General features: G+C 53.0%; 8 protein-coding genes across 8 annotated transcripts; 5 read left to right on the top strand and 3 right to left on the bottom strand.

Annotated features, from left to right (window-relative positions):
- Window positions 1-1741: 1741 nt before the first annotated feature.
- M409DRAFT_25449 (uncharacterized protein) lies at window positions 1742-6073 on the top strand (the record flags this gene model as incomplete). The annotated part of the gene is made up of 1 exon (XM_033807695.1): window positions 1742-6073. The coding sequence occupies one exon, from the start codon at window positions 1742-1744 to the stop codon at window positions 6071-6073; it is 4332 nt and encodes a 1443-aa protein (XP_033664991.1).
- An 821-nt stretch (window positions 6074-6894) lies between these two features.
- Window positions 6895-10223, top strand: M409DRAFT_25448 (uncharacterized protein; the record flags this gene model as incomplete). Its single annotated transcript, XM_033807694.1, has 3 exons — window positions 6895-8884; window positions 8938-9816; window positions 9877-10223. 3 exons carry the CDS (start codon window positions 6895-6897, stop codon window positions 10221-10223), a joined length of 3216 nt encoding a protein of 1071 aa, XP_033664990.1.
- A 1428-nt stretch (window positions 10224-11651) lies between these two features.
- Window positions 11652-12266, bottom strand: M409DRAFT_25447 (uncharacterized protein; the record flags this gene model as incomplete). Its single annotated transcript, XM_033807693.1, has 2 exons — window positions 11652-11975; window positions 12027-12266. The coding sequence occupies 2 exons, from the start codon at window positions 12264-12266 to the stop codon at window positions 11652-11654; spliced, it is 564 nt and encodes a 187-aa protein (XP_033664989.1).
- Window positions 12267-12641: 375 nt separating this feature from the next.
- On the bottom strand, window positions 12642-13522 carry M409DRAFT_68032 (uncharacterized protein; the record flags this gene model as incomplete). The annotated part of the gene is made up of 4 exons (XM_033817659.1): window positions 12642-12944; window positions 13000-13170; window positions 13243-13420; window positions 13476-13522. 4 exons carry the CDS (start codon window positions 13520-13522, stop codon window positions 12642-12644), a joined length of 699 nt encoding a protein of 232 aa, XP_033664988.1.
- A 379-nt stretch (window positions 13523-13901) lies between these two features.
- Window positions 13902-14955, bottom strand: M409DRAFT_25445 (uncharacterized protein; the record flags this gene model as incomplete). The annotated part of the gene is made up of 2 exons (XM_033807692.1): window positions 13902-14672; window positions 14731-14955. The coding sequence occupies 2 exons, from the start codon at window positions 14953-14955 to the stop codon at window positions 13902-13904; spliced, it is 996 nt and encodes a 331-aa protein (XP_033664987.1).
- A 342-nt stretch (window positions 14956-15297) lies between these two features.
- M409DRAFT_25444 (uncharacterized protein) lies at window positions 15298-17140 on the top strand (the record flags this gene model as incomplete). The annotated part of the gene is made up of 4 exons (XM_033807691.1): window positions 15298-15704; window positions 15752-16047; window positions 16120-16956; window positions 17007-17140. 4 exons carry the CDS (start codon window positions 15298-15300, stop codon window positions 17138-17140), a joined length of 1674 nt encoding a protein of 557 aa, XP_033664986.1.
- Window positions 17141-17835: 695 nt separating this feature from the next.
- Window positions 17836-19200, top strand: M409DRAFT_68030 (uncharacterized protein; the record flags this gene model as incomplete). Its single annotated transcript, XM_033817658.1, has 5 exons — window positions 17836-17972; window positions 18052-18107; window positions 18172-18276; window positions 18454-18610; window positions 18663-19200. The coding sequence occupies 5 exons, from the start codon at window positions 17836-17838 to the stop codon at window positions 19198-19200; spliced, it is 993 nt and encodes a 330-aa protein (XP_033664985.1).
- Window positions 19201-19600: 400 nt separating this feature from the next.
- Window positions 19601-21488, top strand: M409DRAFT_25442 (uncharacterized protein; the record flags this gene model as incomplete). The annotated part of the gene is made up of 5 exons (XM_033807690.1): window positions 19601-19721; window positions 19795-20052; window positions 20105-20361; window positions 20415-20524; window positions 20585-21488. The coding sequence occupies 5 exons, from the start codon at window positions 19601-19603 to the stop codon at window positions 21486-21488; spliced, it is 1650 nt and encodes a 549-aa protein (XP_033664984.1).
- Between the last annotated feature and the right edge of the window lie 18 nt (window positions 21489-21506).

Here is a 21506-nt window from a genome sequence, read left to right as displayed (position 1 = left end):
GTTCCTTTGGCAATTGATACTTCTACAAGGCGATGCATGAGGAATGTCCCAAAATTGGGTTGCTGCCAATCCAGTCACAGCAAGCCCATCTGAATGTTTCTGCTCATAATCCTTGAATGAAACCATTTCACACTTGCCAGTGTAGCCCTACCATCCTATTAAGCAGGAGGATTCTGCAGCGTTCCGTTCGGCGACGTGTTGGAGACGCCATGGAAGGCAGCTATAATCGTTGCAGGAACGTCATGGAACAGTTCTTCCCGTGCTGTTGCGAAACGATGTCATCTTCGAGCTAAGGGAACAGCATCTTCCAGTTGACACTTTTCTCGGAGACATGAGGTTAAGATTAGCAACTGCTGATTGGGTCGTGCAATGTACCTAGGAGGCTGAGACTGCCGCGTTGTCAGCTTTTACCAGATTAGTGCAGAGCTTCAAGGCTACGACCAAAGTCAGGCGTTGCCAGGTCAATACTTGGAATAAAGCGTCGAGGCGGATTCGGCTTGGAAGATAGGTTCCATCTGTCGGCTTGGCATCCTTCATGGTTTGCGGCTGATCTCCTGTCGCTCTTCCCAGCCTTGCCGGCATATGTAATAAGCGTCCTCGCCACACAAGACCTCATCGCGAGAGTCCTGGGGTCAGTTCGGACTTTCTGGTGAAAATCACACAGGCATCGACATTACGGTCGAAGTTCCGAGTCATTACTCTTCCAGTACTACATTCTGAGGTGCTCTTCTTTTGAGCTTGTCATAGTGATCAGCTTCGGGCTGCGGCACGTCTCCGTAATGATCAAGACCACGCAGGCTTTTGTCCGTCCCGCAGTGATACGGGTCAGGGACTAGACGACGAACAGGTCTATGTCACTATCTTCGCAGGGATCACACTTTGTCCTGCGAGCGGCTCGGGGTCCGTCATTCAAGTAGGGGATTACTTCAAGCGCTTGGTACAGCGCAGCAGTCCTTCTTATGTATGTGCAGGAAGATATGCTGGACGAATGCATTCGTATTCGGTAAGGTGGCGCTCTCGTTGGGTTCTGTCCTTGTTGGTTGTTTGGAGGCCGCGGAGGAAAAGAGAAGATAGCGCCCCGATCTTCGGATCCACGGCTTGCGGGCAAATCGCACGTGGCGAGCAAGCCACAACAACGCCTCGGAAGTTTTGTGCACGCCTCTTCTTCAATCATCTCCTGCAAGCGGTTGACTCGTATTACTAGATGACCATCTACCAAGAGCACAGATCAGGGTCTGCTAGATCTGGGACTGCATCAAGAACCCTTTCTATCATATGTGTCGCCTTCTGTCAAAACCGTTCTGACGCAAAAGATGCAGCGACCGCATCGAGCGATTCCGCTGCTTAGTCGAAGTCTATTTGGTTCCAGCCAGGCGACGTCAAACTCACGTCTCACATGCCGCGTGCCTCTGCCCAAGCCCTCAACAACACTCTCTGCCAGAGAATTTTCCTGTGTATACATCTCTTCCTAGTCAATCAGTCCACATATCCGCGCCCTGGCGTGATCGTGCCCCACGAACCTTCCAGATCGCCGCATCCATCCAATCTTGTGCATCCATCGATTCTCACCCTCGTACCGCCATCCCGCCCGCCTCCAGACCTCCCATTCTGGTTGTTTGTATACAGTGCCATATCGTACGTGCTTGAATGACGTTCCCCCACTGCGTCAGAGCCGGAGTCGCGAACTCAGCCTGCCACGAGATTCCCTAGTGGACCTGCCACTGGGGGATCAGCATCCAGCATGGATTCCGCTCGTTCGCGTGTCTCTTTCGAGGAAGCACACTTGCAAGACAAACTTGCATCGCTTCATGAAGACGATGGCTTCAAAGATGGATACTTCGGTATGGACGGCAGCGAGGACGACGACGAAGGCGACACAACCGCATCGCCGTATTCGCGGCGGCGGGCTTCCTTATCCATTCGTATACCTCCTGCTAGAGCCACCGCCGATATAGCATTCACCGCGCTACAATACCTGCCAATGCCCATCTTGGTCCTTTCGAGCGAGAAGACTGTCGTGTTGGCGAACGAGGCGCTTGGACGATTGCTTGGAATCGACCCGGATGATGAAGAGGAGGATGATCCGAACATGGGTCCTTTAGAAAGGCTGGCGAGCCGGGAAGTCAAGACTTTCACAGACATACTGTATGGCACAACATTGGCTCAGCTTGGTTTCGACTTGCTTCAGAACGGAAGCGCAGTATTTGTGGCGTGGGAGGAGTTTCTTGACACAATCTTCGACGATGCGTCCAAAGCGCAATGTAGCACCACACAGCTCAACACATTCCACTCACGATCGAGGGACACTGACACTACTCCAACTGGGAGTAGTCACAAACGATCTGTATCTGCAACGAGTTCCTCGAGGCTCAGTCAAGCAAGCGGCACACGTACTGAGGTGCACGATGCTGCCGTTGATGTGGTCTTCTCCACACACCGTGACTCCAAGACTGGCATTCCTCTTGCGCATCGCAACGAAATGGCGGACCACGTCCAGGCCCAAATGATCGTCTCTGTATGGGCTACTGAAGATGAGCAATACTTCACCCTAACGTTCACTGCTGCGCGCAGCGACCCTGGACTATCAAGCCCGCCTTCAGAGGGAACGAAAGCCACCAGTCGAACTGTCTCGCGCACCACGACAAGCTACTCGACCGGCGGACGATCTGGATTGAGCTCTTCGTCCAGCTCAAGCTCTCGCTCAGAACTTAAGAAAGCTGGAAAAGTACAGAGCCCGCCGACGACTACATTCGCAAGTCCAACTACAATCCCTGTGATGGACTTCCCGCCTCGAGGTCCACCTGCCAAGGCTTCGCAGACATCTGCCCCAAGTATGTTCAGTAAGAGTAACAAGTTGAAAGAAGCTCTTTTGAACAGCATGAATATGCCCGCATACGCAATGTGGAAGGACGAGAGCTTTGGTATTCCCAACAAAGCTGCTATCAAGCTGCTGTACCCTTGGATCGAAGACGGGCAACACGATTCCAGCGAGCAGGCGAGGGACTTTCTCTCTCGATATACACTGTACCGAGAAGACTTCTCAGAAGAAATGCCTATGGACGAATTCCCGATATACAGACTCATGCGGCTGCGCGAGCGATTCGAAGGCTATCGCATTGGCATGTATAGCGTGAAGGACGGAAGTCAAATGGTCTTTGATACTAGCGGTGAGCCTTTGAGGGACGACAAGGGCGAATTTCTAGGCGGTGTTGTCATTTTCCACGACGTGACAGACTACACGCGCACAATCTCGGCAGAGCGAACGAAGAACGAGCGCCAGTTTGAAAACATCTGCAACATGGTCCCACAAATGATATGGAGAACGACACCCGAGGGATCGCACGACTACTTTTCGGATAGATGGTACACCTACACAGGACTCACTCCAGAAGACAGCATGGGTGAGGGATGGGTCAATGCTTTCCACAAAGACGACCTTGTTGCGACAGAAGCCAGGTGGAGACACAGTCTAGCAACAGGATACGAGTACTTGACAGAGTATAGAGCCAAGTCTGCAGCTGGTGAGTGGCGGTGGATGCTTGGGCGCGCCGTGCCCATGCGAGATGAGAACGGCAAGATCGTAAAGTGGTTTGGAACATGCACGGACATCCACGAGCAAGTCATGGCCCGTGAGGAAGCCAAGCAAACACAGGCGCAGCTGGAACAGGTCATTGAGCATGCTCAGATCACACTGTGGGCAGTTGATAAGAACTACAGGCTCACGCTGGCCGAAGGCAAACCCATGTCACCAGACAAGCCGGGTAATAAACTACAGACGGAACCCTATCACGGAAGTAATCAGTTCGTTGGCAGGACGATATGGGACATCTTCGAGGCGCAGGGCAGGAAGTCCGAGCAGCCTTCTTTCGAGCGTCCTATCAGGGACGTCATCAGCGGCAGGATACCAGACTCAACGATCGAAACACAGATATCGACAACCAAGCGCTGGTTCCGGACAAGGCTCTACCCTCTGCTTCGCCAATCTCGAAACGGAGGCATTGAAGGCGACAAGTACATCGACGGTGTGGTCGGCGTGAGCATGGATGTGACAGAACTCAAGATCGCCGCTGAGGAAGTCGCTGAGCGAGATCGTGAGAACTCCAGATTGATGGCTCAGTCTGTCGCTGCCAAAGAAGCCAGCAAGATGAAGAGTCAATTTCTGGCCAACATGTCTCACGAGATTCGCACGCCTATTGCTGGAGTCATTGGCATGTCTGAGTTGCTGCTCGACGACGACACAGGCGAATTGACGAAGGAGCAAAGAGAGTGCGCCGAGAATATTCAGCGAAGTGCTAACGGCTTGCTGACGGTCATAAACGACATTTTGGACTTTTCCAAGGTCGAGAGCGGACGACTGGACATCGAGGAAGTGCAGTTCGACTTGTCGGTTGTCATTCGTGATGTCAACAAGATGCTGAGCTTCGCCGCCGAACGCAAGGGCCTGAAGTACATTGACGATATCGAACAGCTCAAGTGCTGGAAGGTCATGGGCGATCCTGGGCGATTACGACAAGTCATTACGAACTTGCTTACCAACTCCATCAAATTCACCAGTGAAGGTAGTGTCACTTTGCGCTTGAAGGTGATGAAGGAGACAGATGACATGGTTGAAGTACATTTCACCGTGGAAGATACGGGCATTGGCATTGAAGAGGAGGTCAGGAGAAAGCTTTTCAAGCCCTTTTCACAGGCCGACAGTTCGACCGCACGGCGCTTTGGAGGCACTGGGCTAGGTCTGACCATCAGCAAGAACTTGGTCGAACTCATGCGTGGTAGCGTCAGTCTGGAATCAAAGCTAGGCGTTGGGACCAAGGCGTCATTCTGGATACCTTTCCACAAGGCGCCATATCAATCGACAGACGCGCCAATAGTCGACTGCGGCCCTATACCAGATCGATTGCAATCTGAGCTATCGGTATCGAGACCGGGATCAGACAACAGTGCACCGACAACGCCCACGATACCGAGCAAGCCCACACATAAGCGGGATCATTCTGGATCTGGTATACCTGGATTTCCTCCTTGGCCGGACGGTCAGCCATTGGACGTGGATTTGAGTGAGGAAGAACGGAAAGCGGTGAATGTGCTAGTCGTTGAAGACAACCCCATCAATCAGCAAATCGCTCTAAAGACGATCAAAAAGCTCGGCTTCCCCGTCCGAGCCGTCTGGAATGGCAAGGAGGCGCTGGACTACCTACAAACGTCTTCGAAAGATCAACCTCGCCCTGACATCATCCTCATGGATGTACAAATGCCCATCATGGATGGCTACAAGGCTACGTATACCATACGGAACGCACGACCTTTCGCCAGCGACCCCGAAATTCGGGGCACTCCCATCGTAGCCATGACTGCTTCGGCAATCCAAGGCGACAGAGAGAAGTGCCAAACGGCCGGCATGGACGATTACCTAGCCAAACCCGTCAAAAAGCCCAACCTGGAAAGAATGCTGGTCAAATGGGCCATCGAAGGCAAGCGAAAGCGCGCCGAACTACGAAACAACCCCAGCCTACTTCGAGCCGCCTCCCGCCCCAGCAATCCCCGCAACGGCTCGTCCTTCGCATCCGACAACTCAAACGGCCTCAACCCCCAAGAACACCTCAGCTCCGAACTCGACCGCCTCGAATTCGTCCACCGCTCCTCCGTCCAAACCTCCTCCGAATCCATCTCCGACCGCGCCCTCCGCCAACAAGCCGCGGAAGAACAAGCCATCGCCCTCCGCGACCACGAACTCATCGAAGCAGGCGAAGACCCAAAAACGAAACTCGGCCGCGGCGTCAGCGAGGCTCAGCAGGAATCTCCTACTTCCGCCCTCACGGCCGAGAACGTGGGGAAACTGGATATGGTTGACCAAAGGATGGCGAGGCTGAGGAAGGAGCATGGTGCCGGTGGTGCCGGGGGTTTCTTACTTCATGATGGGGATGGGTCGAGTGTCGTCGCGACGAAGGCGGATACGGCGAGTAGTGTTGTGCCGCCGCAGCCGGGTGGGATGGCGTTAATGGGCTTGGGAATAGACGGAGTGTTGGATCGTGACGATAGATGGGATGGGGTGGTGAGGTTTCGTCTTGGATAGCGACAGTGCAGTGCACGGGCGTGGATGTTTGTCGTTTTTTTAGCGATGGGAAGGAGTACTGCATGACTCAATAGATGGCATGGTGAATGACAAGCGCATTTCCTGTTCGTTGGCCCCCAATCCCTGGGTACAGACACACCTTCTACGTCCGATCGTTAGCGTGGGCATGCGACAAATAAGGCGATCGTCTCAAAGTGATTTTGGCAGCGGTTATAGCTGCAAAATGGCCAATCCGAAGTCCAGAGCCAGTCGTCGTTGCTCGAAAACCCTAGTCGCATGGTACTAGGAAGAGTGAACGGTTATAGGTCAACACCGGCTGTGGGCAGCCTCTTGTCGGCAGCGGAGAAGGAAGAGTAAATGGTTATAAGTCAACACAGAACGCACAACCACGTCCTCCGGAGGCGTGTCCTTTTGACTAATAACTCCCTCCTTTTTCTGTACTTGATTGAAAACAGGGGAGAAATACGCTAACGATCGGACGTGGAAGGTGGCTGTACAGCCTCTCCTGGAAGGACAATCTGAAATCCACTTCTGTTCGCTAGCAAGGGTTTGAACAAACCGGACGTGTCGAACCGCTATCCAGCTTCAATCGATTATCCGTCAGATGCACAGAGAGGCTGTGCATGCATCGTCTTGGCGGTACGATATGATATGCCGGCCTCGTTTTCGCTAATGCAGCAGGGGCGTCCAGTCCGAAGCGCCGGCGCTCTTTCTGCGTTCCCTTTCGACATAGCTGGCAAAGCGAGATACGACCTTCCAAACACTGTCAACGAAGAAGTCTCCTCGGAATATTTATCGTGCGGATGACGGCATCGCGAATGATGGCCTCTTCGAACTCTTCGATGGATTCTCAAGGAGACCTCCGACGCGCTGATGGGCGGGATTCGGCGACTCAGCCTGAGGCAGCATCGATCAGCTCCGACTCTGTGAGTGCTGTGCACTCTTCTGCGAAGGTGGCTCTGCCTGTGTCGGAATCGAGTTCGTTGAGGCAGGTATGGGATAACGCTGGGACACGGGATGCGGCTTCTGTGCGGTCTAGCTTGGGTCTGGGAGTTGCGCCTACCGCTACAGGGACTCAGGGCTCTGGTACTGAACTCAATACTGCGGCTAATCTGCATCTACCGCCATCTGATCCTACTGCTTCGAGGACACATGGCTCTGATGTTGGACTGGATTCTGCTGCCAATGTGGATTTACCGGCAAGTGAGTCGAGTTCGCTGAGGCAGTTGCAGGAGCACACGAGGATGGGCGATGTAGCGTCCGTCCAGTCTACCTTTGAATTGGGAGTTGCGCCTACTGCTTCGAGAACTTACGGTTTTAACATTTGGCTGGATTCTGCAGCCAGCTTAGGTCTACCGGCATCTGAGTCGAGCTCACTGAGACTAGTGCGGGAACACACAGGTATGGGCGATGCAGATTTCGCCCAGCCTGCCTTGGCTTTGGATGTCGCTCTTCCGCCTTCGGAGGCAAGCTCTCTAAGACGAACACAAGGACATACTGCTATCGAGAGACCTGCAGACGACACAGCCTCTGTACACTCGAGCTTCATTGGGGATGTTGCACTTCTGGTCCCGGCGACGAGTTCTTTGCAGCAACTGCAGGATCAGCAAGGTCATGTCAGTAACGCAAGCCATGCTTCTTCAAAGCATTCGACGTCAGCTTTGAATGTGGCTCTTCCTGCTTCGACTTCGAGCTCGTTGCAAGCATTGGTACAACTTGCTTCGAAGACTTCGGCTGCCCCAGCGAGTGGACCGCAAGAATGGACTTCTCCCCTGCCACCGTCACAATCGAACTCGGTGGCATCAGCAAATACAGTGGGTAGCTTTGTGTCTTCAGTTGATAATGGCATTCCCCTCGACACGCTGAACCTGAGCTCGTTGGACCAGCTTCAGAACGCAGCCACAAGTTCTCATGCGGATTGGTCACAACAACATGCACACGCTGGTAATTTCCCACTTCCTGATTCACGTTCAGGGTCCAATGCTGCAGCATCGGATCCGGCAGAAGGCGACCCAGTATCGTACGCAGACCTGATACAGCCTCTGATCCACTGCATGCCTCATCTCTCAAGTCTAAACTGGTCGAATTGGGAATGTCGCAACATGAACGCTGGAGCTGTGTTTGGATTCGATTTCTACGGAACCCTCACTGACTATAAAGGTCGCATCGTGAAGGAGGGCAATGAGTCCTGGCTTGGAGATCAGGAAGCATGGCGACTACTCACCGAACAGCCGGCAAAAGACATCACATCAAAACTGATCATAGCAGAAGACCTCTCCCCAGACACAATTGATGTGCTCGGCTCGGCTTTTCATATCGACCCCGAAGCATTTGCGCTGCAGCTTAGCCGCGGTCGCTTCTCCAACAAGGTGCATGCCAAGGACGATCACGATGGCAGATGGAACACATGCGGCATGGCGACATCAAAGGCATCGATTCAATGGTATCGACCAGTGAGATTGGATGCCGGTGCAGCAGCATGGCTGAAAGACCCGGAAAAGTTAGACCAGCTTCTTGATGTCGCTTCGGGTGACAAAGAAGGAGAAGAAGAAGAAGACGTCTGTCTTTCTTGGTCTCAGAAAATAGTTACGTGTTGGAAGAGAGGCCAAGGCAGGATGTATGGGAACTCGGGTCCCTCGAGGTTCGTGTCGCAGAAAGACATATATCACAGAGCTAGGATCACCTCGAACATCTTCCGTAGAAGCCGGTTACTGTCGACCAAAGTGGCCAAGGCCTCTAAGAAGAGCGTTCCCTGTGCTTGGGAAGAGAAGGCTACTATCTTTAGAGTGGAGGATGCTCATGTGCCGACTCGTGAGTCTCTTTGCAGTCCGTTAGCAATCCCGATAGCTGACAGAAGCCTCAAGTCATCCTTCTGGTGGACCCTATGCCTACAATCACGGATTCACATACCGTGACCGAGACGCGATTGAGACTCAATCCAGTGCCTACCAAGGTTAAAAGAGATCCCATCGTCAAAGAAGTCGACTTGACAATATTCCTACCGTCGAGAGTCAGAGGGCCTCTCCAGCTGCCCGCAAACAAGCTGAACATCAGCGAAGATGAATTGCAACATCTCGAGCAGGCATCATGGGCTACGAGCACAGCTGCGGCCGTCGAGTCCTGGCTTTCAGTCATGCATGATCAGACGAATCCAGTACTTGCGCTTCTGGAAGTCGTGCGACTTGACTCGATTGCTTTCTTCGACAGTCTCGACACCTGCCTCAAAGAGATTAGCGAGGACTCCATAGACGATTACTTGATGACCAGGAGACTGGCAGACTGGCGACAGCTCCTGAACGATTTCGAGTCAAAGGCCGCTGAGATCGGCCAAAGCCTTCATGAGTTCATTGACTTTGCCTTCAACGATCCAAACGACCGGCCAGCACGAGTGGAAGAGATCATCGAGGAACTTGACTCGCGAACGCAGAGATTCTCACAGCGCATTGAGAAGGCGTACGCTGCCCTAAGAGCTGAGATGGGCCTCTTCGAGAGCCGACGCAGTATTGCTGAAGCAGAGACCGTGACCAAACTCACGGAACTGGCCTTTGTCTTCATTCCGCTGACCTTCTGCTGCGGACTGTTCAGCATGCAGGTCAACGAACTCCAAAACGGCGTGCCTTTGCGGACCTTCATCATCACGGCTCTCATAGTCTTCGTCATCTGCTACGGCGCCCGCACCATTATGCGAAGTTCCATTATCGTCGAAAGCATGCAAAGTGCACAGGAGAGCTTATGGGCCGCCAGTAAAATGAAACCTGGTAGTCGGATTCCGACAAGACAGCTAATACTGCTCACGCTAAAAGAGGCCTTGAAGCGTGGAGGATTGGCGTCGACATTCCTGATCTTCCTGTTCGTGGGTTCATTCACGGCCGTCCCTGTGGCGTTCCTTTGGACGAACGTCCACTTGGGCTCTGCCTTGAATGTGTTGATCATGCTCCTGCTGGTCCCGATAGGCATCGCTGTGGCCTGGACATGTGCTACTGCGTACACGGATGTGCGAAGTACAAGCGCAGAGAACAAAGTCCCGCTGGAGCTGCGCATAGCCCTGTGGGTCTCAGGGGCCATCATCTCCCGACGAGTGAACGCATCGACGTCAGAGTTCCCGTCGGACTTTGCTTCACCAAATGACAGTGGATATGGCGATGTTTGAGGTCTCTTTACATTTGCGAGATCAACCGTCTACGAGTCTATTGAGGATGTGCATCGACCACGCCGTAACCAATAGCCCAAGAAACGGCAGAACGGACAGCCCGAAGGTCAGCCAGACCAGAGCCGTGGCTACTGCTCCCACACTCCCATTCAGCTGGCCGTGTGTGACTGATCTGGCGACAGAGAGTGTTGCGGCGGCCGTTACGTGTTGCCACAAGGCAGACACGAGTAAGAAAACCATCGCCAGCCCCGAGGCCGCAATACATGCCCGAGTCACCGATCGACTCGGAAAGGGTTTGATGTCAAGATCCTCGCCTGTACTTGGGTCCTGCTCCTCATGCCAGCCTTCAAAACTCGCGAGCCCGGCCCAGCATAGCGCTTCAAGTGCAAGGCCGCCGATGCTGATGGCGCTGTTAGATCGGTGACATCAGAGGGGAGACAGCTACGCTTACAGCAGACCGGGGAACACGACATCGTTTTTTAAATGTGACGCCAAAGCGACAGCGCCTAGAGAATCGTTACGACCTCCATTCATGACGGCGCGCAGCGCGAAGTCATCACTTCCGCTCCCGCACCTCCATGCGTCGCCCTGACTGCCGTCCTGAACGCAGACCCCGAAATAGCCCGCTCTGACAGCCAGATTGGCGCTTTCTGAGGCGTACGAAACCGACAAGAGATATACATTCTCCGGGCCACTGCCATGGGGATTGCAGCCTGCGAGTACGATGGCTTTTTCCCGACGGGTTCTGTCAGTGCTCTGGTGGCACGCTCGTCTATAAGGTTGCGAGTGCCTCACCTCCAAGCACAACCACGACTGTGAGTATCATCATCAAGATATGGTGGTATCCGACGAAAGCTATATGCAAGGAGGCAATTATCAGCCGCCAGATGTTTGTGGTGGGGGGTGCATTTTGTTGGGCTGGAAGAGACGTACGGCAAAGACGTCTGATCTTGACGCTCATTTTCACCATGGTTGAAGCTATTGTCGGAGTCGGGTCAGTTTTTGCTGGCTGGCCTCTTGTTGCACTACGAGAGATAGTTTTACCGGTGAGAGGTAGCTGAAAGAAAGAAGCGCCACTTTATGCGTGCATGGTTGCCACTGATACGTTTCATGCAGCTAGACTTTTTGGACGACGGGGAGACCAGCCATCGTTTTGGGGGCCAGAAGCGAACGACTCTCGACGACTTGCACCTGTTCCCAGGAGGGATGTATATCAGAGAGGTTCTTTTTTGCGTTTTAGTATGCACTTTGTTCACTCCCTCCAACAGAGAAAACACCATGTGATCTGAATAGTCTCGTCGGCTTCCTTTAGGTGCAGTAACTTGCGTTGGACTCTATCTCAATAATTCCAACAGACGCAGCAAACAGAAGTTCGAATTTCACCGAGCCACTCCTGACCTCGCGCAGCTGAGAAGACCAGAGCGAGCTTCAATGGCTAAGATCATTGGCTTTGACAAGTGGCTTCCCAACAACTCGGCAAAGGAAAGCAAGGAACTGCAACAATTTGACTAGAGAGTAAAGTCTGTGTACCGCAACGAAGGTGACCGGCACGATGACGAAGACGCAGCTCAGGCCGACTACGATTCCGACGATGGCTCCAGTAGACAGCCTCGCAGAGCCTGAGCCGCTTGGATTCGAAGGCGAGCTCGGCAGAGGTAGACTTGAGTTCAGATAAGACTCCAATGCTGAGATGGTCGCCGACGAGTACAGGTCGCACAGGTCCTGCGTTTGAGAGAGAAAGGCAGATGTGTTCTGTATGCGTTCAGCTCAGGTTCCGAGACATGTTGACATGGGCAGGCTCACATCTTTGATTTGGGCGCAGATCGAAGCAAAGGAGAGCAAATTGGCGGTATTCGCTTGCTCCTTGGCCGCGCGGGAGTTCGTCCAGGAGAGGACGGAAAAGACGCCAAAAACCACGGCTGCTGTCAGGCCGGTGACTTGGATGAACCAATTCAGGAGGATTTCCGCCACAGGCTTTGTGTCTTTGGTGCTGCTATCTTCGGGCTTGTTCTCCTCATCATTTACTGTAGTGGCCTCGGCCATGCTTTGGCGAGGCCAGACTGGCCAGCTACGGGGCCTTGTTTGCGACATTGCTTTGTCTTGAAAGGAGAACAAAGGTCATGGAGAGACGTCGATTATGATGCTGCATTGTCATCAGCCGCGTTGCGGTCACACGGCGCTTCCAAGGTGGCCGTGCGACAGACTAGAAGTGATCCAGTAGACGAAGGTATTTCGTGGATCGACTATGATTGCACAACATCAATTGTGACCAATGACCTACATGTACCACAGTCACTGTCAAAAGACTAGCAGAGAGTACCCGACTTCCCATCACGGTTGCACGTTGACAGGCAGGAAAACAAGAAGAAAAGAATGCTGTCTTTGCACTGAATTCATCTAATCTTGAGAGTCAATCCCTTACAACTTCTTCGGCCACTTCAAACCCGCGCGATACTTCTTCGACGTCTCGTCAAACAGCGCCCCCTGCTTGAGTTCCTTCGCGGTATTCTCATCAGCTTCAACTTGCGAGGCAATGAGCTCGACGGCTTGCTCGGCGAGATCTTTGGGTAAAACCACCACGCCGTTGAGGTCTGCGATGAGGATGTCTCCCGGGTGGATGTGGGTTTCTTGTTCTTCACTGTTGAAGCGGACGGGGCTGTTGACCTCGCTGACTCGGGCAACCTCCGCGGGCGCTGTGGTGCCGACCTCTTTGGCGAAGACCTGTTTGACAAGGTTAGTAGTTAAGCTCCAGTCAAACAATTTCTTGAGTCCATACTGGAAAGTCCAAATCCCGATGCTCCTGCAAATCTCTCAAACGCCCATCGATAATCGACCCCGCCGCACCAGAGTACTGTGCCCGCGTACTCATCAATCCTCCGTAGCAAGCGTTGATCATCTTTGGGGGCGCTGAGATGAAAAGAACAGATCCCGCTGGGACAGTATCAATCTATAAGTTCCTGTCAGCTCTGATACTCTATTCTATTGAGACAGAGAGCAAGGGGGGAGAGGGATGGCGTACGTAGTGCGAAGCAGGTTTCGGCTCGTTTTCATAGTTCTTCCGGACGTATTTGACGGTATAAGCTGGTCCAATGATTTTGGTGGTGCCTTCTTGTCGTTTGGGCGACCACATTGTGAGGCCAGGGAGAAAGCCGCCATGGGGGACTTTTAGTTTGATAAGAGCGTCGGCGACATCACAGCTGAGCATTCACGTAAGTACACTGGCGATCAAAGATTGAAACGGGAGGGGTATACCTCGTGTAAGGCTGCAGTGCCTTGACGATCGCTTTCGAAGCACTCATATCGACGTCGTTGCCGTTCTGGGTGGCCATGGTTACTGATCGTGCGTGGCGGATGGATTGTGGCGGGATGGAAGCCAAGACTTACCTGCGATGGGGCTCTAGACTGTCTTATATTCGTCTGTTAGTGGCAATCAGATACAGGCTGTTCATGAATGTAGCGCGACAAGTAGATGGAAACATTGGCTCACGAGACATTCCGTCACCGGCCGAAGTCGGCTTTCGGGAAGTCTCCTGGAGAAGTTCCGACGTGCTTCTCTTCAAGTAGGGAGGACTCGTAATGAAAACACTTGTTGGTTTGAACGGATCCGAATATACTGATCCTGAATGAGAGCACACGCTGTATCAAGCGCAAATTACGATTGTTGGAGTTCTAGGCATGTCATGCGCCGACCTGAACGACTGTCGAGGCTGCACCAACCTCCTCCCGCTTCTTATGAATACCAGTGCCATATATGCCCGTCATGATCATCTTCGAATACTCTCCCACCGTGATACCAGGTGGAATGGTCAAGCCATTGGTTTCGTACTTGTCAAATGCCTTCTTACCATCGATCTTGAGCGGCTCCAGCACGGTATCCGGAGCTGCAGCGCCAAAATACGCCATTGACATACGCTCGATATCATGAGGCACGCTGTTGAACGTCACCCGGTGCTTCGTGGCTTTCAGTTGACCACCAGACCAGAATGCTAGTGCATCCCCCAGGTTCACGAGGATGTGGTTCTCGATGTGAGGCGCCGGAACCCACTCGTCGGACGGCGATTCGACTTCCAAACCAGCACAGTTCTGAAACAGAAGGGTGACAGAGCCAGAGTCCGAGTGTGGCGACATCCGAGTCGTGGTTTTCAAAGGCGCATTGCCGCGAGACGGGTAGCAAAGCATACGGAACTGGTTGCCGTTGCCAGCATCCTCGGCGTGGGCTTTAGCGAAGTAGTTGCGATCCTCCAAGCCCATGGCTAGAGCGAAACACACTAGGAGCTTGCTAACGAGATCATAGCAGGCGTGTTTGAACCCTTCGATGGTGTCGATCTTGTCGTGCCAGTACGGCGGCAGGGCTTTGCGTCCTTCGCTTGGTAGGAACCCAGGTTTGCCTGATAGCCACATGGACGCCTTGTCGTCTTTCTTTCTATCGCTCAGTGGAGCATTGTAGCCCTGGGATCGAGCTTTTGTCAGTTTACCGATGGGCATACGTAACATGGTCAATACTCACTACGTAGCGATCATTGATGGGATAGGGGGCTTTCTCGTCCTCAGGAACCTCCATGAAGAAGTCACGGCCCAATTTGAACATCGAGGCAATGTCTGCTGATGGGATAGGGTGGTTCTTCAGCAGTAAAAAGCCCCAGGTTCGAGCCGCTTCAGTGATCTCCTTGGCGATCGAAAGTTGAGCTTCTGGCTCATTGATGGAGGCAATATCGATCACTGGGAACGCCATCGTCATGCGACCTGATTCTGATTACCGTGCTCCTGTTACGTTAGGATTGAAGGTGGTGTTGAAGCTGCCGCGTAAGTTGTGCTGGAAATGGCATTGATAAGCTTCGCCGACGGCGTGTAGAGTAGCTGCATGCATGCCTGCTGCAGCTACATACCGCAGAGATAGGCCACGAAGGAGCCCTCGATATAGCCAAAGTTGACCGTCTTTGCTTCATCTGTGTTGAGGATCAATGCATGTTTGCTACATTGGTGTCTCAACGCTGAGTCATCAAATCGCTCAAAAGACGTGCAAGGTGTTCTTCCGAGCTCGCAATCTCAGATTCGTGCAATCCCCAAGATTGCCATGGATTCAGTCTCGGAGAGAGAGCCATGGCAGGCTATAGCGAAACGAAAGCAGGACGAGCGAGAGCAAAAGATACCTGCCGAGTGGCGACTCCCGTCTACTCTTCTGCCAAAGCAGGATGTTGACGACGTGTTCAACTTCCCTCAAACATCTGGATTCTTTACACTCAGGGAGCTAGAGCTGACCAATGTCGATGCATCCAAAGTTGTAGCCAAGATAGCTGCTGGCGAATGGACCTCTGAAGAAGTGACTCGGGCGGTATGCAAGCGTGCGGCGTTTGCTCAGCAGCTTGTGAATTGCTTGACGGAGATTTGTTTCGACGAGGCCATAGCAAGGGCGAAGGAGCTCGACCGCAAGTTGAAAGAAGACGGCCAGGTAGTCGGCCCTTTGCACGGTCTTGCCATCAGGTAAATCCTTGATCGTTCAATTTCCATGGTGGCTGACGGATGAGCAGCTTGAAAGACCAATTCAATATTCCCGGGCTGGATTCCACGCTTGGATATGTCTCAAGGATCGGTCAGCCAGCTTCTTCTCCTTCAACTCTTGTCACCATTCTGCAGAACGCTGGTGCCGTAGTATACGTAAAGACCAACGTTCCAGCGACACTCATGATGGGCGAAACGATCAATAACGTTTTTGGTCGTTCGTTGAATCCTCATAACAGGACATTGACTCCTGGTGGTTCGTCTGGTGGCGAGTCAGCGTTGATAACACTCGGCGGTAGCTACCTTGGGGTGGGCACTGATATTGGTGAGTGGACAGGTGCTTCATGAAGGAGCCATCGATTCCTCAAACGGCCGAGAAAACTGACCACGGCGACAGGTGGCTCCATTCGACATCCATGTTCTTTCACCGGGCTCTATGGTCTACGTCCCTCGCAAGGAAGAGTGTCTTACCAGAACGTGCAGAACACATTCGTTGGACAAGAAGCAGTAAAGTCCAGCGCTGGTCCCATGTGTCGGTCTCCAGATGACATCAGACTTTTTATGTCGAGTATTCTCGCAGAGAAGCCATGGCGCTTAGACCCATACTGTCTGCCCATTCCGTGGCGCGAAGAAGAAGAGATTTTGCCTCAGCAGCTCTGCTTCGGCATCGCCAATCATGACGGCTTCGTCTCAGCAACACCGCCTCTCGTCCGGGCTATAGAAATTGTGAAACAAAAGCTTCTAGATGCAGGCCATCGGGTGATCGAGTACATCCCTCATGAGATGCAGGAATCGAGGGTGCTCATCAACAAGATGTGGTCGGCTGATGGTGGCGAAGAGTTCCAAAGGGATACAGATCTTTCAGGGGAACCTCTTCATCCAGACCTCGAGGCGTGGCTCGGACACAGCGCCAACGCCCCTAGGCCATCGGTGTCGGATATGTGGCGAGTCCAGAATCAGCGAACATTGCTGGCGCAAAAATGGTCAGAAAGATGGGAGAACACTCAAAGTCAGACAGGGACGGGGCGACCAATAGATGGGTTGATTATGCCTAGCCTGCCGTTTCCAGCCGTCAAGCATGATAGTTCATACCCATCGCATTATGGGACACTGTCGCCCCTGTTGGATCTCACGACTGGCTCGTTCCCCGTGACTCGAGTTGATCTTGAGAAGGACCAGATGCCAGCAGATAGGCCAATCCTGTCTGGGAGAGATGGCATGGTCAAGAAGTTCTGTGAGTAACAGCTCCTGTCCGGTGTTTCCTAGCTTCGCTGATGATAGTAGACAAAGGTCCAGAGAATCACAAGAATGCTCCGGTCGGCTTAGCTGTCATTGGAAGGCGTCTCGAGGAAGAGAAGGTGACGGCCATGTTGAAGGTCCTGAGTGAGATTGTAGGCCGTGATGCTGCACATTTATAAGGCCTTTTTGGTGCACATCAGGGGTTACATGGCTGAGCTCGTAGAGTTCTGCGGACGAAGTGTGCAGCAAGATCTGCTGAATAGCAAGTGTCGTGGAGAATGCACTCTCAGTGTGTGCATCTTGGGTTGTTCTAGGCTTCATAGAAGGTTGTCAAGGTCACAGTGGCTGTCCACCAAGCGAGGCTCGATGATTGTGATCACCCCCAAGTTCAAGAGTGATGTCGTTGATGTTTTGGCGAAACACGAAAACGACACGCCAAAAAGCTTTGACCCTTGGCAACCACCTCACCTTGTCCCAGCCTCTTTCTCCCACACGACAGCAGCCACTCTGCTACGCAACATCACAAAGCAATCCCTCCCTAATGGCCTCTCTTTGCTTCCCATCTCTGGTCATTAACTTCGCGCTCTTCATTTCGCAACTCCAAAGCCAAGACTCAAGAGTATCCATTGACGTTACTCAGCAGCAAGTTCCACGGAGACGAGGTCACGTAAAGTGAAGCTAAAGCTCGCAACGTCGGGCCTTGGGGGCATTGTATTCGTCACCAGCAAACGGTTTTTTAATCATCTGTTGTGAAATTCTAGGAGAAGAATTTCTCCGTCCAACGTGTTGCACTCTTGCTTGCACCGCTCAACTCAAGATAAAATGAAGGACCAAAGAGCCAACCCGTCCGTTCCTTCTTTCTCAATAGCAAGCAATGGCCCCCTCCACAATGAAAGCTATCAAGATCATCGAGGGCAACAAAGCCGAACTCCAAGACGTCCCCATTCCAAAGCTTAGAGACGACTACGTGCTCTGCAAGGTGACTTGTGTGGCGTTGAATCCGACGGATTGGTAAAACTTTCCCCAGAAATGAAACGTGCCATTAGGTCGCGAGAGGCAATGGACTTATTCAAGACGTTGCGGTGGGTAGGAAACATATTGCCAGAGACACGGGGAAGCCGGGATGTACTGTTGGGGTGGATTTCAGTATGTTTCGACTGAGAAGGCAAGTATAGCAGTCGAAGTGGCTTGCTGATGGTTTTGGTTCTAGGTGGTGTAATTGAGGACATCGGGCCTAAGGTTACGAAGAAGTGGCAGAAAGGGGATAGAGTCTGTGGGTTTGTACACGGAGGAAATGAAACTCAGCCTGAGGATGGTATGTATCGATGATTAAATGATGGCATTGAGGTCGATGCTAACGTTCAGGAAAGGGGCCTTTGGGGAATATTGTGTCATGAAAGGGGATCTTGGACTTAAGGCAGGTTACTTTTGACATTAAGATAAGGCTTTGGACTAACGCTTTCATAGATCCCTGATGCTACGAGCGATGAAGATGCGTCAACACTGGGCACAGGCGTTATCACTTGCGGCCAATCGATGTATCAAAATCTAGGACTTCCCGAGCCAGGCAACGGAAAGGACAATGGCTTCTTCCTGGTGTACGGTGGCAGCACAGCAACAGGGACTCTAGCAGTCCAATACGCCGTTCTGTAAGTCCCTCCACACCTGCAAACTCCCGACCCACGCTGATGGTTATGACAGCTCCGGCTACAGAGTCATTACCACTGCCTCCGAGCACAACCACTCCCTCCTCAAAGCGCTCGGGGCCGAAGAAGTCTTTGACTACAAAGACCCCTCCTGCGGCGAAAAAATCCATTCCTACACGAACGACAGCCTAACCCTGGCGCTCGACTGCATCGCCGAAGGCGACTCCCCCTCCATCTGCTGCGCCGCCATCTCCTCCAAGGGCGGCTCCATTAACTACCTTCTCGTAACTCCGCACCCTCGCACGGATGTCGAGAACAAGTACGCAGCAGGCTACACAGTCGTTGGCGAGGCGTTCGACAAGATGGGAAGACATTGGGAAGCTCAACCAGAGGACTTTGAGTATGCAAAAAGGTTCTTTGAGCTAACGCATAGGTTGGTGGATGCGGGACAGCTGGCTGTGCACCCGAAGACCGTCTGTGGGCATGGGTTGATAGGGGTTTTTGATGGGTTGGAGAAGTTGATGGAGGGGAAGGTCAGTGGGAAGAAGTTGGTTTATCGCGTGGAGGAGACGCCGAAGGATCGGAAGGCTTGATCCGAACCCGTCAGGCATGGGGGAGTCAAGTGTGTAAGGTATCGCTCCAGAGTGTCCTGCCCGTAGTTCTATGCGATTGCTGCAAATCAGTCTAGTGAGCAAATGTCTATCAGACATGCCAAACCCCTTGGAACCATCAAGTACCGACAACGTGTAGATGTTCAACCGCTATGTCCGACATGGCCGATGACGCTCAGCCCGATCAGGAAAACGCTCATTGAGCTGAAAGACTTCACCACCCAGACTTTGCATGAGATGGCCGAACACATTCCGTCTCCATGCCCAATCGCTCAACAATAGCCCCCTTGGTCAGCTCTCGGTGACGTCGAAGGGTGTGAAATACCAAAGCCGATCCCGACAAGGCTGCACCCGACCAAGCCAATTTGCCCAAAGCTCCAGCATGTTCCTCGAATGGATAGATCAGAACAGTTTGACGAGCAGCAATGCCTCTGGAAAGCGAAGGGTGCGGTCACAAGCGATGAAGAACTTTAGGAGTAGGCAGAGAGCTGAGAGACAAGCTGGTGAGTGACCCGCGGTTTGATGAGCTTTCTGGCCGTGCCAACGCAGCGTAAGCTTGGCTGATATGCACTCTAGCTGTGACTTCTGCATTGGAGAAGGCGGCCCGTCGATCAGTGAATGGTAGAGGCAGACTCGAGTTGAATGATCGACCACATCAGAGAAAGAAGCAACGTCTCTCGCCCGGCATTGTCCCCAGAGAGGCTCAGAGTACTTTACAGCCGATCTCGATAGCTCTAGTCCCTTCATCAGTCCCTAGGAGTCCATCTCAATGGGACTGTGACCCCTTCGAAAGTCCCGCTCAAATCGACCAGATCATCGGCTTTTGTGCTTCCTGTACGCCCGCTCTCAGCAAAACATGATCCATCCTCCGCTAATTCATGTCCAGATCTCCATCAGCTCCGACCTTTAGTATCATCCGAACATGCCACGGCCGTCATATCTACCGCCTGGAAATTATCTCCATGTCCCATGCTGCTCGCGGCCTGCAGCCTTGCCGGCGCAGGCGAGATCCAAAATGCATCTCAGCCAGAAGGCATATACAAGGCGAAAGTGCTGCACGAACTTCGCGAGAGGATGCGATTTCCGGAGACGAGCCAGTCGGATGAGACGATCTCTGCGTTGATGTTTTTGACTTCGTTTGATGTGAGTGTTGTGTCTGTTGACGACTTGGTCGAGTAAGTCTGACGTGACAATAGCTGTCCCGAGCCAACATCGAAGCACGAACACACCTCCACGCATTGAACGACATTCTGAAGCAGAAATACGGCGATGCTATCCCCCCATCCAATAGCATGATGCTCGAAACGTCCGTCCTCCCATCTCCCACAACACCCATGCCATCTACCACTAACACCTCACCCAACAGCCTCGACCTCATCCAAGCCCTAATGTTCCACACCCACCCCCTAACAACCCCCTCCACCCCACCCCACACCCCCTCTGCCTGGGAAATGTCCGAACTCCTCTCCGGCCTCCTGACCGCCGACTTCACCGCCATCGCCCCCTCAGAAGCCCTCAAACTCCGCGGCCTGAACAGCCTCCTCCGCAGCGCCTTCGCCGCCGTGCAAGCGACCATCATCAACGCCACGATGGGCGCGGTCGTCTTTGAGACGTTTTATGATACGCTGGAGGAGTTTAGGCGGGCGAATTATCGCGATGATCCTGATGATGGGGTTGGTCATATGGCCCGAGTTTGTTATCATCAGCATGCGATCTTGTACAATCTTGTTGCGAATGGTAGGCCCTATCGCCACCCTTCTAACGCCCGCCACGTCCAGGGACTATGCGTTGCCATCGAAGCGGACGTTCATGAGCCGTGGCGGAAGATGCCGTTTCTGAGGCTGATGGTGCTGCTGACAGGGCTGGCGGCGAGTCGGGAGGCGGGCGGGAAGGCGTTCTTCAAAGCGAGACTAGTGGCAGCGGTGTATGAGTTGAGGGTGGGGAGGTGGGCGGAGGTTAGGGAGTTTGTGGGGATGTTTCTTGTTGGGAGGGATTTCTTGGAGGGGAGGGCTGAGGAGCGTGAGGTTGTGGATTCGGTTTCTCCTGATGGGAGTGTAGCTGCCTGTTTTGGAGATGGGAGGGAGAGGGGAGGGGTTTGTGAAGTGTCGATGGGCGACATTGTGCTGGATCCTGACGTTGGTAAGCAAGCACATGAGTCGTCGAAGCCTGAGGCCTATCGACAACGAAGAGTCCAAGAGCTCCTTGCCAGTGATCGTGGTTTCCACGAAGTGATCCGAAAAGGAAACTGCTGGTTGACAGAGCAGCAATGAACCTCCCTCCATCAAGAA

This window comes from Zasmidium cellare (assembly GCF_010093935.1).
Source record: "Zasmidium cellare ATCC 36951 unplaced genomic scaffold M409scaffold_27, whole genome shotgun sequence".
In the NCBI taxonomy this organism is placed as follows: Eukaryota; Fungi; Ascomycota; class Dothideomycetes; order Mycosphaerellales; family Mycosphaerellaceae; genus Zasmidium; species Zasmidium cellare.
This window is presented reverse-complemented; position numbering and strand designations above follow the sequence as displayed.